The following is a 20,956-nucleotide window of genomic DNA, read 5'->3' on the forward strand; positions in this document are numbered from 1 at the left end:
AAATTATGAGTTTTTGTTTCAAAGATCAAGAAATAATATTTCATTAAAATTCAATCAGGAAAATTTTTCGATTGCAATATGTGGCAACCCTGTTCAAAAATATTTTCCGCATAAATCTGTTACGCATTCACTTACTATTTCTATGTATTGTGTTTTTCTACAAAATTTATTTAACACAATTTTTTATAGATGTGGCAACCATGCTTTAACTTATTTTTAATTACAAGCGTTCTTAAACCTTTTTAAATTGATAATGATATTGTAATATTCATAATATATAATAATTCATTTATTTTCAAATAAACAATTTAACTATTCTTCAATTACTTAATTTATAACTATACAAATTTAAAAAGTGTAAAGAATGTTTACTTTGATGTTCATATAATAATATTATCGTACCGTTTTCATTTAACTAAATTTTTTAATTAGGTGGCAACTCCAAACCCATTTGCCACTTTAGGCTTTAGCTGCAGTTTGTTGCTTGTTTTAGCATTATGTTGTCTTATTGTTTTTTTTTTTTGTAAAAATTTCAAACAAGGTGGCAACATACATACCTCTAATACTGTTTGCTAATATTATCGTATCAATTTCATTTATTAAAATTTTTCAATTTGGTGGCAACCCAAACCACATTTGCTTCTTTAGACTTCCGTAAATATCTGCAGTTTGATGCTTGTTAGAGTCTTATTGTTTTTTTCTTTTTGTAAAATTTTCAAACAGGTGGCAGCGTATGTATTTCTAATACACATTTCCCTCATTATAGTATTTTCAATCCATTTAGTTTCAAGTTTATACCGCAACAATTCGTTTACCTTTTTAATTCAATTTGATTAAATTTTTCAAAAGTATGGCAACCTCGTTTTTCAAAAAAATATTTTAAACATAAAGTTTTATTTTCGTACCTTTTAATATCTTAAATCACTACAGTTTGATCCTTATTATAGTCTGTCTTTGTCTTACTAATTTACTTTATGTAAATTTCAAACAGGTGGCAACGTACTTCTAGTACCATATATATATTTCCTTTACTATCCGTTTAGTTTCAAATGTATATCGTAACCATTCTTTTATCATATCAATTTAATTTGATTAAATTTTTCGAAAGGATGGCAACCCTTTTTATTTTTTTAACTATTCGTTTTTTTTTAACTCAGCACTTTGATCGTTATCATAATATTACCTAATTTTAACGATTTTCTTTATATAAAATATTCAAACAGGTGGCAACGTTTTTCTAAAACATATTTTCAACATTTTTTTCAATCCATTTAGATTCAAGTTTAGATCGTAACAATTCGTTTATCTTATAAATTGTTAGTTTACTTTCTTAATTTAATTTGATAAAAAAATTCGAAAGGTTGGCAACCTTATTTTTTTTTATTATTCGTTTTTTTAAGTCAGTAGTTTGATAGTTATCTTGGTATGGCCTTATCTTATTGAGTTTTTTTAAAATTTTCAAATAGGTGGCAACGTTTTTCTAAAACATATTTTCAACATTATGTTTTTTTCAAACCGTTTATATTCAAGTGTATATCGTAACAAATCGTTTATCTTATCAATTTAGCTTGATTAAATTTTCGAAAGTGTGGCAACCTTTCAAAATTTCTATTTAAAAAAGTATATAAACAAATCTGCGATTTATATCTATATATATAAATATGTATTTACGAATTTAAGTGTTTTATGTTATTATTTTTACCAAAGACTTTGTTTTCCTTATTTTTCAGCGACCTTATTCAGCTACTAAAAAATAACTGGAACAAAAAATATGGTGAGTAAACTTTAATATATTACAAATGTAAATACATATACCGTACTTTTAAAAATATATATATATATTATACGTATATATTTTTTTAAAAGCATTTTTACTCGCTTATATAATTCTAAACCGCAGTTCCTTAACTTTTATGGCCTCAAACGGCCGAGCGCAAATAACTCGGCCACTTCACGCTAATATTTATGTCTTATTTAAAGCAGAAGTTCAAAAAATTCATGGAAAATTAATTCATTCGAGTGCTAAAAACATATTTGTCTTTCTATAACTAGCAACTCATCGCTATTAATAGAAGTCACTTAAGAATTGCGCGCCGTAAAAATATAATTAATCTTCACTGACCACAATTACTACAATTGCGCTGGCCATGAAACACATACAGACACGCTCATGCGTTTCGTTGTGATGAAGCGGCATATTAGCATAGTAAAACACCATAAATATGCATAGACTCTTGTTGCATGTAAACAAAGTGGCAAATTTGGCACAAGAAGCAACAACTCGGCGCTAACATAACTTGGACTTGCATATTTTAGGCTCGTTGTATTAATTTTTCTAAAGAAGCGCTAAGTTTATGTTGATTAAAGCGCTGTTAATGGCGCTTGGTAGGCGAGGCTTTGGTTAAAAACACTGTTAATCATTTCATTTTAAGAAGAAAAATATACATGCTGATATATACATTATTACATATTTTTAATTGATAAAGCTTGCAGCTTAAGTCTTTGTTTCAAGCCATATGCAATGCTTAGCTGTTTTATATGTCCGCTTGTTCGGGTTCGTTTCCTAAGTCTTTAGTATATACTTCCTGACCAAGGCTCCTTCGAGACTTTTTAAATTCATTCCTAAACTGTTAAGTACAAAATCGTGTCCTGAAGCTTTTAAGAGATTACATTCATTGCTCAATTTCAATTTTTTTATTTGTATCGAATTTATTCATATGATTTGAGCATATTCTTCGAAATTTGATTTTTCAAAGACTTTTATCATAATTTCGATTATTTAACCCCTTCTGGTACACAAAAAGGTAATACTATTATTTCTTCGACCACCGCTCATAATAATAACAAATTTTGTTTTGACATAATTTGGAGCAGAAAAATCTTAATTACCGCCAGACACCTTTTTTTTTGTAGGTCCTCCTGGAGATCTGAATTGCAAGTGAATATAACTGATTTAATATTTTATTTCTACCTTTGAACGGGTTGGTTTTTAAGTCGTTGTTGTTGTTGTTGTACCAGCAGAATCCTTCTTAAGTCGTCTAATTCGAACCTTGATGCAGTTTGTTTCAGAAGTCGTTTGCTTCCCTACTCTTGAGCGGGTTCTTTTCTTAGTATTTTCAACTGTGAGGACGATAGTTGGAAGTAGTTTTTTTGACAAATTAAAAAATTAGCGAAAATCTACATTAATTTTGAGAAGCCGTCATTTTATGAATTTTTCTTTAATTTTTTAGCTTCTGAGATAGCGAAATTCGTACTAATCAAGCATGCATTACGGTTTTATTTTTGATATGATCACTTAGGTAAAAATCATGGCGACGAGCACAAGGTTTCTATTTCCCCGAGTTTTTAGACAAGAAGGGGGTATTCGTGTCTAGAGGCTCAATTTTGAAGATCTTTAATTCTTAAATTAAATTTTTATATTTAAAGAAGTTTGTTTCTTAAGTCTTTTGTAATATGCGCAGTGGGGTTTGTGTCTTAAGTCTTTTAAGTGAATAAATAGTTGGGTTATATCTGTTTTTGGAGCTCGGATAGATGGCGGTAGCGTAGAAAGTAGTACGGAAGGAAACGCACGACAACATGACAACGTATCATAAAGTGAAGAGTGGGAGGATATTACTTAATCGGGTGTTCCCCCAGTCACAATGAATTTTGATTTACATCAAGAAATAGCCGGACCACAAGTAGCCCATAAGCTATTTTACGCTATATTATATTGAAGAATTAGTAGGCAGCATAATAAAAGAAACCAACAATTATGCCAAAGAAGTAACTGGAAAGAAACAGCAATCACTAAAGTCAACTTGGCACAAGGGATACGATACCACCAAAGAAGAATTTTTTTGCATTCATCACAGTCATTCTGAGTATAGGATTGATTTAGCTTTCTAACATTCAAAAGTTCTAGTATACTCACAACAGTGAATCCTTTTTTTTCGGAAACAAAATATTTTGGATGTTACATTTGAAGAAGCCAACGCAAAGAAATGCAACGATAAGAACGCATATTCAAAGAATCAACAACATTTTAGATTATATAGACGGGAAATTCAGAAAATATTTCATACCATATAAAGAAGTCGCTGTGGATGAAACGATTGTAAAATTCAAAGGCAGAATAGCATTCATCGCCAATAAATCGAACAAGCCAACAAAGTGGGGTAAACGCATATATGTGCTGGCGGACTCTAGAACAGGATATTTGTTCAACAAACTTTCATACTACTTATATGGCAGCATAACCTCATATAATATATCCTTGCGGGATCTTTCACCAAAAACAAGGATTCCGCTACCACATGTTCACCGACTGATACTATACCAGCACCCTTTTGGCGGCAAAATAGCGAAAGATTAATTGGTAGCTTTCTGGCACTATAAACATCAATCGAAAAGGTGTACCGCCACAAATAAAAAACTCAAATTTTCAGCAAATAAAACAGGTGCATACAGGTAAAATAATACTACACTTCTTGCGTAAAAAGATAAAAGAAATATTAGCATGTCCACGAATTGTTGTAAAACTCAACTACAATCTACTCACTGAACATTACGCGGTGGTAATGTCGCAACAGTAAATATCCCTGAAATGGTTTTAGAATATACGGCAAATATGACATATTGTTTCGTTGAAATGGTGGAGAAAACCATTTTTTGGTGGATTGAAAATGTGTTTTATAAACTTATACATCATTAATCGCACCTCAAAACATTAATTGACCAATTGAGGGACGATTGTCGTGTGTCAAGAACTCGCTCATCCACATCTTCTGAGGACAACATATTAGATAATAAATTACATATTCCAGATGTAAGGTGAAGAAAACTAGACTGTATAGTATGTTCTGATAAGAAAACATCTGGTGGCAAGCGATACACAAATAATTATTTATACTCGTATCAGTCTAATATCATTAAGGGGGAGCCTGCTTTAGAGGCTTCAAAAAATCTATATTTTCATAGATTTTTTTGGAAAGGAAAAAAATGTCTGATTGTAATGAAACTTTGAGAATTTATTTTTATATATTGGAAGAGTCTTCTCAAATTTTTTTATTATTATACATTAGATATTCTTCATGTTTGAAGATATTTACGGAGGCGCCTCGAGTGTGCAATTTCTTTGTGGCGGGCAAGACGCAGGTCGCAATTTTCATCTGAGACACAAAAACAAAAGAAATTTTTAATTTTCAATAATGTATGTAATTCCTAGGTGAACCAAAAAAATTCAACAAAAAGTGAGAAATTCAACAATTTTTCGCAGATTAAAAAAAAAATGCATTACAAAAAAAAATTTACTTTAAATCGTTTAAAAACCGGATTAATGTTAACTTTCTTAAGGTATTTTCACCTAGAAGAGAATTTACATAATTCCAAATACAACGCATTTTGATTCGTTTCGATAGGACGTTTACTTTTTTTTCTATCCTGCCCGCCAATTAAGAAAAATCGTAAAAATGAAAAACCGAGAAATAGCGCGTCAAAGTTTTCGCTTTCTCCCCAATCGCTCATATGTATATCTGCTAGACGCTCGGTCACTATTTCCCTTCTAGCTCCGAAAATATTTCGAATTCCAATCTAAAACTTTGGGGACATATTTTTAGATTATTTTTAAAGAGAGAAAAAAAAATATTGATTTTGTGAAGCTTCTAAAGCAGGCTCCACCCTTAAAATACTTTACTTAGTTCTAAAATTATAATAAATGTAAATGCGTCTTTCTGCTGTAAAGTGGCGCGGAGTAGCAGATAGCCCATGTCCAAATTAGTGCGGAGTGCAAAGAGTTAATAGCGATTTTTTAACGAAATTGGCTTATGTTTTGAAGGAATCTTTGTTCACTAGACCTTATAATTACTAACCAAAAGATTTAAGCCCAACGTCCAGCCTTGAAAAAATATTAATTTAAAATATTTTCTCAAAATATTTAAAAAAAAATATTCCGACTTCATAAAATCGTATTTGAATCCCTTTAAAGCTCTTTAATTGTCTCTAGGCATACAGCAAGTACCAAAGGATATGATATAACGCCCTTATTCCAGTTTATTTTTAACTTCTAAAATATTTTAATTGCATGGACCGATTTCAAAACATCATCTACAGCCACTCATTGGTTTTTTAATTTTCCAAAATTTAATCGCCACTAAATTACTATACCATTCCGCACCTAATGACCCCGCAAAATAAACGCTTTTAACAAACTTATTACAAAAATTGAACGAAAACTCGCGGCCCGCACTGACTTTCAGTGTAATTATGCAGCCGTGCACTGGAGGCAACTGCGCATGCGCAGCCATTAGAAAGACAACGCTTGCGCAAATGGCAACCTGCCATGACTGACGGGCTTCCCTATGATTATCAATTGAAAATGGCTCTTTCACAAACGCCCATCGAGGCCGGGTAGGGTCAAAGGCCAGGCAGCCGCCTAAATAGTTAGGTTAGATGGGAAAAAATAATAAAATAGAAAATAAATGCATACCTAAGTAGGCGCACAAGCACATAATGCAAACGAAGTGCTGCGAATTGGAAGGCGCGTGCGCATGCGCCACGCCACACCGCCATTGATTGCTGCTGTTCAGCGCTGGCTGCCAGCGGTAGTTGTTGCTCGCTTGTCGTCAGCAATTTGCGCTTTAATTAAATTGAAGCTCGAAAATAAAAAAGGACAACAACAATGAATTTACGAAAATAAACTGAAAATTTCATAATGCAACCGAAAATAAATTGAAATACATAAAATGTAATGAAAATTCAATTGTCAGCTGAACACACACACACAAACGCTCAAGCACACACACACACACAGCTTAGAAATACAGGAGCTTAATGCCAAGCGTAAATTTATAATTGACGCGGCCGCACTGGCGCAGAACAACAATTATGACTGTGAATGTATGTATTCGTGTGTATGTATGTATTCGTGTGTCTGTATGTGTATTGAGGCACGCGCTTCAGTTTCGTTTTGTTGCCGCCTGACAGCTGACACAGCAACAAGCCGCGTTGTTGGCTTATGACAGGTCGCTGATTGTGGTGAAGTCGCATAAAGCAGAAGTAATATTCAAAATAATTTAATTTGGAAGCAATATTGTGAAGAAACACTAATTTATGCACCTTGCTATGGCGACAGGCTCTTAATTTGCTTCGGAATTATGAAAAATGTACCATTTTTGGCAATAAATTGTCTAGGAAGTTAAAAGTGAAGATTTTTGGTAGCTATACTTTCGCCATAAGTTCATAGCGACACAAAAATTATTATTCAATAACGTTCACTTATCATTTTTGCATTTCTGGTGTATATTTCAGTGCGCATGCGCAACATTTTAGTCATATAACAGCGCCATTGAGTAGAGTTGCAGTAAAGCAGCATTGAAATATCATTTATATATATGTATATATCCAAAATTTGTCATCATATCTCGTAGTAAGTGGTTGCTTCTATGCAAAGCTTCATAGCTATAAGCTTATGCTGTAAACTTTTGCTATAGCTTTAAAGCTTGCATTTATAAAATACCCATACTCGCATACCTGTATATCAGTAAATTAGTTATCTATCGAAATGATATTTTAAGCTTAATAAGTAGCAGTAAATCTATAAATATTCAGCGCGTTTTTTATTAAAAAAAAAGACAAAGCTTTATTTTAAAAACCCAAATAATGCTAAGCTCTATCACAACAGGGCTTTAGAAATACAATTTTAGTAAATTCTTAATAATGTGGCGTATTAACAATACATTGCTAACAGCCTTTCTAAGTATTCAGCTGACATTTTAAGCGGTTAAGACTTAAGACTTAGACGAAGAATTTCTTTTTTTCAATTACAACTGTTGGAAAAAAAGTCGAAAATCCAATTTTCAGTTTTCCTTCGTCCAAGTTCTAAGTTAAGGTAGGCACCGACATACCATTTTCTGCAGTCAGAGTGTCCCTGAATTTGAAAATTATCGTAGAATTATTGTTTCAAGAAATAAAATTATGTTAAAAAATATTTTTCAAATTTTTCAACCCAATTGAAAAGTCCCCGGTCTACCACAGTGATACACATTTTTTTTGGCAAAATTCGTTTTATTTTTTTCACCCTTCAAGAGTTATACACTGATTATAGCTCAGTTTCGGTCATCACCTTTCATTTGACACCAATTTCTGCCCAACGAGCATTCTGTTGAGATCTAAGAACAAGAAATAGTCGCTGGAGGTCAGATCTGGAGATTACGGTGAATACGGAAGACATTCAAAGCTCAATTAGTGGATTTTTGCCATCGTTTTCACTGACTTCTGACACGGTGCATTGTGTTGGTGAAGCAGCATTTTTTTCTCCTAGATGCTGGCGTTTTTTGGTGATTTCATAGTAAAAACGGTCAAATAAAGTTTTATAGTAGTCGCTGTCGATGGTCATTTCCTGTTCAATGTAATCAGTTAAAATTATTCCATGCGCATTAAAAAACGCAGTTGCCATAACCTTGCCAGTTGACTGTTGCGTTTTTCAACGCTTTGAAGTTGGTTCATCGTATGCAGTATACTCGGATGACTGTCGATTGGTCTTCGGAGTGAAATGATGTAGCCATGTTGCATCCATTGTGTCATATCGAGGCAAAAACTCGTGTTCAAGCGTACTTGAACACCGCTCCGAATCATCAAATCGTCGTTGTTTGTGGTCAGAAGCGGCACCCTCTTTGCATAGAGCTTTCTCATAGCCAACTATTCGTGAATAATATGATGTATATGTTCAATTGATGTCTCTAGAGCTTCGGCTATCTTAAGCAATTTTACTTTATGGTCATTCAAAATTATTTTGTGGACTTTTTTGCTGGTAACAATCTCTTTTGAACGCCCACTGCAATCACCGTGTTCGGAGCACATTTCAACAAATGCAAAACATATATTTCATTCCCTACTGAACAAATCTAAAGCCCCGTTGCGACTGATTGCCCTTATTACGAATTTGAATTTAAGTTCAAAATGTTCCATCATTTATAGTTATTTTTGTCATTATAGTAAATGGTTGTGGTTTGACCGTTATATCCCTTGACTACAATACAAAAAATCCTACGTGTTTGGAAGTTTTTACCATCATTTTACTAGCAACCCATAGTAAGAACCAGCCTCCAACATCTTCTTCTTCTTCTTCTTAATTGGCGTAGACACCGCTTACGCGATTATAGCCGAGTTAACAACAGCAGTCTTTCTCCTTTTCGCTACGTGGCGCCAATTGGATATTCCAAGCGCAGCCAGGTCCTTCTCCACTTGATATCAATATCATCAGCATACGCCAGCAGCTGTACACTCTTATAAAAGATGGTACCTTCTCTATTAAGTTCTGCAGCTGGAACTATTTTCTCCAGAAGCAGGTTGAAAAAGTCACACGATAGGGAATCGTCTTGTCTGAAACCTCATTTGGTATCGAACGGCTCGGAGAGGTCCTTCCCGATTCTGACGGAGCTTTTCGTGTTGCTCAGCGTCAGTTTACACAGCCGTATCAGTTTTGCGGGGATACCAAATTCAGACATTGCGGCATAGAGGCAGTTCCTTTTCGTGCTGTCGAAAGCAGCTTTGAAATCGACGAAGAGGTGGTGTGTGTCGATTCTCCTTTCATTCCTCATTCTTCCTTTAAGTATGCTCTGGGCATCGGTGACTAGATCACCTTTGGGGGTTCTACAAGAGTATGCTCCGGTCTTGAAACCTTCTGTAAGCCGCCGCATTTTTTTTGCGAGGTAGGCGGCCTGTTTTCTCTCCGCTGCGTCGCGGCACTCCTCGTCGTACCAGGTTTTCTTTTTGCACTTTCCGAAAACCAATGGTTTCGGATGCAGCTGTACGTAAGGAGTTTGAAATGCCGTCCCACAGTTCCCTTATACCAAGTTGTTGATGAGTGCTCTCAGAGAGCAGGAGTGCAAGCCGAGTAGAAAATCGTTCGGCAGTCTGTTGTGATTGCAGCTTTTCGACGTCGAACCTTCCTTGTGTTTGTTGGCGTGCGTTTTTTGCTGCACAGAGGCGGGTGCGAATCTTGGCTACAACAAGATAGTGGTCCGAGTCGATGTTAGGACCTCGGAGCGCACGCACATCTAAAACACTGGAGACGTGTCTTCCATCTATCACAACATGATCGATCTGGTTGGTAGTTTTTCGATCCGGAGACAGCCAGGTGGCTTGATGAATCTCTTTGTGCTGGAATCTAGTACTACAGATAACCATATTTCGGGCCCTGGCGATGTCGATCAGCCTCAACCCATTTGGGGATGTTTCCTCGTGGAAGCTGAATTTACCGACCGTAGTGCCAAAGATACCTTCTTTGCCCACCCTGGCGTTAAAGTCGCCAAGCACGATTTTGACATTGTGGCGGGGGCATCTCTCATAAATGCGTTCCAAGCACTCATAAAAGGCATCTTTGGTCACATCGTCCTTCTCATTCGTCGGGGCGTGGGCGCAGATCAGCGATATGTTGAAGAATCTCGCTTTGATGCGGATTGTGGCTAGACGTTCATTCACCGGAGTGAATGATAGTACTCGGCGACGGAGTCTCTCTCCCACCACGAATCCCACACCAAACTTGCGCTCCTTTATATGGCCACTGTAGTAAATGCCACAAGGACCTACTCGTCTCTGTCCTTGTCCCATTCATCGCATTTCTTGGACGGCGGTGATGTCAGGCTTTATTTTCACGAGGACATCAACCAGCTGGGCAGCGGCACCTTCCCAATTAAGGGACAGGAGATTCCAGGTGCATGCCCTCAATTCGTAGTCCTTATTTCGTTTGCCATGGTCGTCATCAAAAGAGGGGTTTCTCGTCCGAGGCTATTTGTCATTTTTCATTGGGGTAGGCTTTTTACGTGGCGGGTCCCAAACCCAGCGCACAACCCTATGCAGGGGATGTTTCGCCTTCTCACTTTAGCTCGCCTTCGAACGGATGTTCTTATTCTACCCAGAGGATACTTGGTCAAAGACCGGAAGTAGTGAGCTGCTTGAGTCATGTGTAAAAGAATCGTTTCTGGCCACTCCCAAGTGAATGGCGATCAGAGAACTTTCCTCACTTGCGTGAACTTCTACACATGACTCCATCCTCCAACATCACAGTTGCAAAATTACTGCATAATAGTGTATTTGTATATATGTACAACAAACTTTTGATCAAGCTGCCAAATCATAAAAGCCACAACAACTGAAAAGTTAATTAAATTTTGACTTCAATTCGCAGATATGAAAATCTTAATCAAAATATATCTGACTTAATGAATAATATACAAAAGTGTCAATCAAAAGCGACTGCAAGAATCTGGCACGCGCTTTACCAAGCTCAAATACATGCATAACATACATACTCATGTACAAGCTCTCACACCTAAGCAAGTTAATAATATGAGGATAACAAAAACGAAATCAATAAAGTACGGACGATACGAAATATCTCTAAAATTTTAAATCAATTTTTACTTTGTCCTGTACATTTTTGTAAGTAATTGGCTGAGAACAAACAGCTAAAGATCTTTTTAGTATAAAATCGAATTTAAAGAAGAAAAGAATTTAAAGCAGAGATGTGTTGACAGGTAACAAGCATCAGTTGCATCCTATGGTATGAGCCAACTATCGAGGCATTAGCCTGGTGTCCTGTTAAGCATATGTATTGTGTGGAACTCTGAAGCCACTTGTCGACAAACTGCTTGTACCTTATCAGTGCGGCTTCAGATATTGTTATTTCACCAATGTACAAATATTCACAATATGGCAATCATAGTAAACACCCGAGAATATGAAATCGATACCCGCCATGTCGGTTACAAGAAAGCTTGCGTTAGTCCGACAAGGAATCGTGTGCATGCCACATTTTTAGAGTTTGGTATATCAGCAAGATTTTAGACAAGGCAATCCCTTAACTTATACGCTTTTTTTGTGTCCAACAGCTTGCCTATGCTAACAAAATAGTCCATATTGGTCGAAGAAAACATGTCTGATGGATTTATCCGAAGCTTTGGGAGCTATCGGAGAGGTATCTGCCAAAATTGACCTGAAGGAAAAACAAAATATATGCTAGCTACCAACGGAAATGTTAAGGAGAAAGGACTATTAATTCCGAACTATATTTTCGACAGTAACAACACTAGTCAGTCATTTCGCGACTGTAATGTTAGGAGCTGTTTCTTGCTAAATTTGGGTATCTAAAATCGAAAGTGATATTAAAAATGTCCAAATTTTATTTTTGCCGTAATTAAGTAAGATAGAATTAGAGCTCAAACTACCGCCATTTTTTAAAATGACAAAAATGACTGCACGTGTTGAAAATTTTTTTAACCCAAATTGCTAATCAGGAGACCTCAAATACCCCACGACAATTTTTCCTTCAGATTTTTTGAGTAGTGTAATCACGTGTATCTAGAAATCGAGCGAGAGATAAATATTTCGAGCTCAGTGGGTAATTAAAATGTAGAGCCCACTCTCGGCAAACACAACTTATCCTCTCCAAGTCCCTCATAGTACCCGTGTTACATTATGGCGCAGAATCATACACTATGTCAAAAAGGTTTGAGCTCGAGTTCGGAGTATTCGAAAGAAAAATCATTAGATCTTTACACATTGGCGACTTTTATCGCATCCGGACGAGTGATCAGCTGTATGAGCTTACCACGCCTTTGACATTGAAGACGCTACGATGGCACTATGTCATTTACCCTAAACACTATTGGGGCGAACAAATTTCCAGTAAGGATGTATGCATACGTATTTCCCAGAGTTAAATGAACCATCATACTTTATGAATGTCAAAAATCGGTTTCTTTAAGGAGTTAAGCCAATTACAGGAAATATTAATGTAGATAAATAGTATTACTGTTAAGAATTTATGAAATAATCCCAATATACCATAATGACAATAAATCTTCCTATTGACTTTTCAAGGTGCCTTCCAAAGTAAACAGGACTTTTTGAATGCAGCGCCCCTTGGTGGCGCGATCTATATGTCGACTAGTGCGTTAGAAACTGCTGTTTTTATCGATTGTCCAGTGAGAATTTCATGACATTTCATTGATTGGAAGTGAAGTTATTGCGTTTTAAGTGTCAGTATGTTTGTGTTATCTGTGCGAAAATGAGCCAATACTAAATTTTGTTTTAAAATTGGTAAAAATTTTACCGAAACGTTTCAATTGATGAAACAAGTTTACGGCGATGATTGTCCCGTAGCAAAGTGCACGAGTGGTTTCAGCATTTTCAAAGTGGTCGTGAGGACATAAATAACGATCAACATGTGGATCAATCAAAATCCGTGATCACCGGAAATTCCATCGAAACTGAGTGTGAGTTCATCAAAAATCAGCCAAAATCATCATTGAAATACATGGAAATGGAATTGACGGCGGCCATACCGGCCAACGATCTAAAACACTCGTTCGACGTGCTTTTGCACCGTTCAAAAGCTGTTTTGAAGCAGAAGGAGACTATTTTGAATAAAATAAATTGATTTTGCCAAAAAAAACATTTGTTCTGTTTTTTTTAAGTCCTGTTTACTTTGGAAAGCAGCTTGTATAACTCAGCATCAGTCACTAGATCACCTTGGGGGTTTTACAAGAGTATGCTCCGATCTAGAAACCTTCTCCAGTTCCGCCAGATCTTTTCATAGAATTTTCAAATATTACCCCTGTCGGCCAGCTTGTCAAGCTGTTCGTACCCACGCATTTCGGGCTCTCCCTTGGTTTTTGTGAACAAATACGTCCCGCTCTTCAACTCTCGGTATGTATCCTATTCCGCACGTGTTGTGGTGGATTGTAACGTTGCTTTGCTGTTTTCTCTCTTGTGGGACACGGTACTCGTCACCGTAAAAGCTGTTCTTTTGGTTTTTCCAAAAACCAATGGATGGAGCCATGTATGGAAGTTCACGCAAGTGAGGAAAGTTTTCTGAGGCCATTCACTTGCGAGTGCCCAGAAATGATTATTTTACATACGGCTCACTATGCATAAAATTCTAATGAAATTAAATTGATATCTGTTCATGAACATAATGAGATTTGTTGCCTCACTTAGATGATATTGGTTCATAGGTACTTCCTCCAAGCAGTAATAAGTGGACCATAATTTTTTTTATTGATAAGCTTCATAACAGTTATTTGAAATTCAAGCTACTAAAATCTCAAAGTCACTTACATTAATTATCATCACCACAGCATAGAATATATTGTAGAATGTTTTCTTATGCTCAGATCTCGCTGTGATAGAACTAAACTGGAAAAGTGTGATGTAATACAGACCTGTTCTTTTACAAACATACCAGCTTGAGTCTTCAGTCTCACTCTGTTGTAATTCAATAGTTTGTGTAACCAGTCTAAAATCATAAAAACTTCGAGTTTATGACCCTTTTACAGCAGGGTACATATATGGTGTCTCCCGTCGCTAACATATTTCAGCATGCGAATTCTCAAACACTTAAATCGGCATGAAAGTAAAATACTCACGACAAAACATAATAAAAGTTGACTGTAAACGAAACCCATTTGTTCTTTTATCGCTTCATTAATTTATGCACATCAATTAAATGAAAAGCCATGCGAAGATTCTCCCCAAACCGGTTGTAGCTGAGCTGAGTTGTAATTAGCCGCTAGGAAGCGCGCCAGTTAAGAACCCGTTATACACGATATTTAAATTAATTAGGAGACAATGTAGAAAAAATCTTTTTGCTAATCACAACAACATATGCGAAATAACTAACGGGTTTACTATTTTTAACATTTTTAACGAAATTTTATTCAAATTCCAATGTGTTTTTTGATTTCATTAAATGAATGAACCTTAGCCTAGAAAGGATGCTTAAGCCTATGAAACTTCTGCTTGCTCTAACAACTTAAATTAACTGTGTACTTTGTTGTTGCTGTGATTTTACAACGACTTGGCTTGATTGATAATTTACCAACCACCGCTGCCGCCCCAACCGCCTTGGCCGCCGCCGCCACCGCTCCAGCCACCATGGCCGCCGCCATAGCCGCCACCGCCGCCGCCACCACTCCAGCCTCCATGGCCACCGCCGTAACCACCACCTGAGCCGCCAGCGTTCACGACTTTAACGATGATGACTTTACTGCTGCCGCCGCCGCCATGACCACCTGAGTAGCCACCACCGCCGCCGCTCCAGCCACCATGGCCGCCGCCACCACCGCCGCTCCAGCCGCCATGGCCGCCACCACCGCCGCTGCTCCAGCCGCCACCACCGCCACTGCTCCAGCCGCCACCACCGCCACCGCCGCCGCGTCCGCCACCACCGCCTCCGAGCAAACCGCCCAGTTTCTGCTGAAGCAAGGCGCCAATACCGCCAGCTCCACCGCCACCGCCACCACTACTCCAACCACCGCCGCCGCCACCACTGCTCCAACCACCGCCTTGGCCACCACCGCCGCCGCCGCCTAGTCCTCCCAGCAGGCCGCCCAAAGAACGCTTCTGCACACTATGCGCCTGACCACAGGCAATAAGTGCGGCCGCAATGACCACAATACAAGTGAACGGTTTCATCGCAACAACCAACTCAAGCCGAATTCGATATATCAATAAGCAAGATCAAGATCAAAACTAATGGCTCGGCTGCTGGCGCGCAAACATTTATAGCCGCCAAAGAAACCAAAAGAAACTTTATGCAAATTCAATCGATCTTCATAGAAAGAAGTGGCTAAAACAGCGCCAATAGAACTATGCGCGCCAGCATAGCTTCTGATAAGCGCGGCAGATGCGCGTTGGCAGGTGCGAGATGGCAATACTGATTTGGCATCTTATCTGAGACCTGAGATCAAACAATGCAACAACAAAATGTGCTTCAAGTGTATAATGATAATTCAGTTGTCCAAACAATAGCGCACAGAGGCTGCGCAAGCGCGAAGCTACCGCGTCGAAGATTTCCTACGCTTCAAACGCGCTGCAACTTGGCACCACTGGCGCGTGGCAATCGAAACCTCGAACTTGATTTGCTTAAATACTATAGATAAATAAAAAACCAGAAAAAGTAAATTATGCAAAAATTTTAGATTATGTGCTGGAATGAATATCCGATCGGCGATTTGTGAACCAAGCCCACACATTTTTACGCTTAATTTGCTACAACCAGCCATCTTAGATACTGAAATGACAATGTGAACAGGTGAAGCATTTGGGGAAAAAATATTTGACTGCAAAAAAAGTAATTTTTTGCAATTAAAATGTTTTTGCCATAAATTTGCACGTCATTATCACTTTGAATTGACACCTGATTGACTTTCGTACTTAATACGAGTATAACAGCGGTCATTAACACAAATTAACTTGTTTGAAGAGAACAAAAACAATTCTAAAATAAAATAAGAAAGATTTAAAAAAAAAATATAAAATAAAAATGTAAATAAAACAAGAAAAAACGTTAACTTCGGCTGCACCGAAGCTAATATACCCTTCACATATTACATTGGTGCCTTAGGAAATAATTTATACCAAATTACGTAAATATATCTTGTCAAATGCAAAAGTTTTCCATACAAGAACTTGATTCCGATCGTTCAGTTTGTATGGTAGCTATATGCTATAGTTAACCGATCTGACCAATTTCTTCGGAGATTACATTGTAGCCTTAGATAATAATCTATACCAAATTTGGTGAAGATACATTGTCAAATGTGAAAGTTTTCCATACAAGAACTTGATTCCGATCGTTCAGTTTGTATGGTAGCTATATGCTATAGTTAACCGATCTGACCCATTTCTTCGGAGATTACATTGTTTCTATGGAAAATAATCTGTGCCAAATTTGGTGAAGATATATTATCAAATGTGAAAGTTTTCCATACAAGAACTTGATTCCGATCGTTCAGTTTGTATGGTAGCTATATGCTATAGTTAACCGATCTGACCAATTTCTTCGGAGATTACATTGTAGCCTTAGATAATAATCTATACCAAATTTGGTGAAGATACATTGTCAAATGTGAAAGTTTTCCATACAAGAACTTGATTCCGATCGTTCAGTTTGTATGGTAGCTATATGCTATAGTTAACCGATCTGACCAATTTCTTCGGAGATTACATTGTTGCCTTAGAAAATAATCTGTACCAAATTTGGTGAAGATACATTGTCAAATGTGAAAGTTTTCCATACAAGAACTTGATTCCGATCGTTCTGTTTATATGGCAGCAGCCGATATCGGCCAAGATCATGCGATTTAACGCCTTTAGACTATTTTTTGTGGGGCTACGTCAAGTCTAAAGTCTACAGAAATAAGCCAGCAACTATTCCAGCTTTGGAAGACAACATTTCCGAAGAAATTCGGGCTATTCCGGCCGAAATGCTCGAAAAAGTTGCCCAAAATTGGACTTTCCGAATGGACCACCTAAGACGCAGCCGCGGTCAACATTTAAATGAAATTATCTTCAAAAAGTAAATGTCATGAACCAATCTAACGTTTCAAATAAAGAACCGATGAGATTTTGCAAATTTTATGCGTTTTTTTTTTAAAAAAAGTTATCAAGCTCTTAAAAAATCACCCGATACTTTATAGGGTCTCCGAAGCTTCCTTCTGGGTGTTACAAACTTCGTGACAAACTTAATATACCCTGTTCAGGGTATAAAAATATTGCAAATAAGCACTAGGTCGAATCGAAAGTTGAAAATATTATGTGGTTAACTATAAATGGCTTGAAAGAATTCAACGGACATTTTCTCTATTTTTGACAATCATACTATTGTCAGCAAAAAAAGTAAGACTTTTTAATTTAAATTTCCCGCGAAAACCCATTCGTCGTCGTATTTATTTCTAGGTTGGTATGACTATCAGTGGCATCAGTGTCAAATGTCACATAAAGTGCATTCGGCTATTTTTATCACCAAGGAAATTATTTAACAAAGGAGTTCCATTAAATTTTGTGTGCGGAATTAAATTTTTTGTGTTAAAACGTTCAGAATGTTAGAAAAGGCCTTCGGTGATAATTGTTTGTGGCGAGAAAGTGCTTTTGGCACAAATTATTCAAAGAGGGTCGAGAACGACGAACCACGCCCAGGACAGCCTTCAACATCAACTGATGATCAACACATCAATAAAATAGAGGAATTGGTGCTTGAGAATCGACTATTAATAATAAGAGACCTTACTGGCATCGTTGGAAAATCGGAAGGATAAGTGAATTTTTGAAATATCATTTGGACCTAAGAAAAGCGAAAGCACGATTGCTTCCAAAATCACTAAATTTTTTTCGAAAAACAACGTCGAGTTAACGTCTGTGTAACAATGCTTTCCGACTACCAGGACTGCATTAAGCGTATTATTATTTGGCGATAAATCTCAGATCATCGTGAAAAAGGTAAGCTGACGCCGAAATCTACGCCAAAGCAGGTCAAAAATTAAGGTTATGTTGATAGTTTTCTTCGACTATCGAGGTGTGGTGCACTCCGAATTTCTTTCGAGCAGCCAATCTGTCAGCAAAGAATACTATTTAAATGTTATACTCCCGCATTGAGGGCTTTTCCGGAAACTGACTTTAACAGCTGTTTCAAGAATCGGAAAAATCGTTGGCATAAGTGTTTTGGGACCAAGCGTGACTACTTTGATTGGGACCACTTAAATATTGAAGAATAAATTAAAAATTTTAAAGTTATGAACAAAGTCTTGCAATTTGTTGCTCATAGTAGTATATTAAGTAGTATTTTTTTACTTTCCAGAGAGAGGAAGAATGTCTCAAATTTAAAAAAAATAATTATCATCGCTAAAATACTCATACTAAACAAAAATAGCCACATTGACAAAAGCGCCACCTATTGGGTTCAAAACTATCAAACCTTACAAAATGAAATGAGTACAACAAACCCACCAAAATTCATTAGAATTTGTTCAACGGTTCGGTTCGCACCATCACTCGTTACAATGATACTGGTAGCATCACAAAACGCCATGGATTTGGTCATCAAAAGACTGCAACGTCACGTGAGATGTTTCGAAAAGTGAAGAAGCGACGTGGACGAAATCAACAACGAAATGCCAATCAAATGGCTAAAGAACTGAAAATATCCGACCGCAGTATCCGACGCATTCTGAAAAATGAGCTCAAGGTCAAGCCTTACAAGTTCCAAAAGGCCCATGATCTCACACCGAAGCAGCGACAAGTAAGACTTGAGAGAGCGGTCAAATTCCGAACATTGTGTTTTCTGACGAAAAAAGTTTTCCAATTGAGCAATTCGTAAACTCTCAAAACGATAGGGTTTACTTGACCGACCGTTCATACGAGAATCTAAGTCATCGGTTGGCCACCAGGAGGCAGCACCCGCCACAAATAATGGTTTGGGCCGCTGTCACCGCAGATGGGCGCTTTCCAATTGTTTTCATCGAGCCTCTTGTCATGGTAAATGCGACGTAATATTGCGAAAGTGTTCTGGAGGCTGCTTTGAAGCCGTGGGCAAACAAACATTTCGGTCGCAAACCATGGACGTTTCAACAAGACTCAGCACCGTCACACAAAGCGCGAGTGAACTAAGAATGGCTGAAAAACAACGTTCCAAACTTCATTATGACCACACAATGGCTCTCGAATTCACCAGATGTGAATCCAATGGATTATTCTCTCTGTGCCATTTTGGAGAGGAAGGTCCGAAGTAAAAAATACACCAGTCTCGAGATACTGAAGAAAGCCATTGTCCGTGAGTGGGCCAAAATACCGGCAAGTCACATTTGGGCAGCTTGCGATTCGTTTTTTGACCGTCTCAAGGCCATAGTTAAGACAAAAGGTAGTCATATCGAGCAAAAATGAATTGGTCCTGAATTTATGATTATTTTCACACATTTTGTACTTTAAAATAAAGTGCCCGACCCTGTAATGTATACTACATCTACATCTAATCGCATTTGATCGGACTAGCCCAAATACTCAAAGAAAACACGGCTATGGAATCACTGAAAATGTTGGAGAAGAATCTTTGGACGTCCACTTTATTACGAACACAAGTATTTCAGTGAAAAAATCAATCAGGGACGGCGTTGAAGTCATCGAAAACTCGCCTCGTGCGGCTCGTCTATCTACATTCATGAACTTAAATAACGATGATGAAAAAGTTAAAGAAATATTGCCATGGTGGCATCAGATTAATAGCAGGATCGTCTCAACATATTTTGGGTATGAGGCGTGTCAATGGTCAAAACCCGAACCATTGGACCTGAATCTTTGGCAAAAACGACGTTGGGTAGTCTGCGAGCTCTTCAAAGATGCTTGACGACATAGCTATGGACTCTTCATTCTTCAAATTCAGTTACTGTTGACAAGGTGAGGTTTTATGAATATGACGTCCAAACTGTTCAACAATCGAGCAGTGAAGACATCCCCAGCAGAGGCTTGTAACAAGTGTATAGAAAATGGGTTTAAGCGTTAGCATTATATTGTTGGCTCAAGAGCCTGTGCTGATGACGATAATAAAGATGTGTATTAAAATACGAACAAACTTTGTTGTTTTCGTCAGTCCGGGCCAAATTTGATCAGATGTATATTTATTATGAAATAAGTAATAATAAACCCGATTTATTTGAACACGACGCTCAGATCTATCTACACTGATGAAAGAATGGAAGAGATTTTTTGTGCCTCAATTTGCGGCCACCTGAGACTTTTAATCGCTTCCTGGTTATTGAGAACAGATGTCGATTTCAAAACTGCTATTTTTGTTTATTTTTTTTCCGAATAATACAAATTAACCGAACTCTCTTGTTAATGTTATTACAAAAACTAGTATACAACAACCGTTAATTGAAATAACAAATTAGACACACGCGAGTATCTACAAAACATAAATCTTCAACGGAAACAGTCTGTAAATACACCAACTGAAATCATAATTTGCTCAAGGTCAAATAAACACCAAACCAAGCTACACTTTTCCGGATTATCAAATCACTGTGTGTCTTTAGGTTAATAAAGCGTTGTGTTAAGCGAAAACCGGTTCAAGCAGACACATTGACCGTTAAACGTAAATGAGTGCCGCGACGTTAAGGTTTTCGATCTTCGTCTGGGTATT

General features: G+C 37.2%; 1 protein-coding gene across 4 annotated transcripts in view; it reads left to right on the forward strand.

Moving 5' to 3' along the window:
* Positions 1-20,956, forward strand: part of LOC120776135 (anoctamin-1) — a 178,093-nt gene that overhangs the window by 72,457 nt on the left and 84,680 nt on the right. For all 4 annotated transcript variants that reach the window (XM_040106674.1, XM_040106677.1, XM_040106669.1 and 1 more), the window contains exon 2: positions 1,731-1,774. Coding sequence is in view for 3 of the 4 variants with exons in the window: in XM_040106669.1 (XP_039962603.1) it covers positions 1,731-1,774 (44 nt within the window). In the remaining variant the exon portion in view is untranslated. The remainder of the gene's footprint in view (positions 1-1,730; positions 1,775-20,956) is intronic.

The sequence above is a fragment of the Bactrocera tryoni genome, chromosome 4, assembly GCF_016617805.1.
Source record: "Bactrocera tryoni isolate S06 chromosome 4, CSIRO_BtryS06_freeze2, whole genome shotgun sequence".
Classification (NCBI taxonomy): domain Eukaryota; kingdom Metazoa; phylum Arthropoda; class Insecta; order Diptera; family Tephritidae; genus Bactrocera; species Bactrocera tryoni.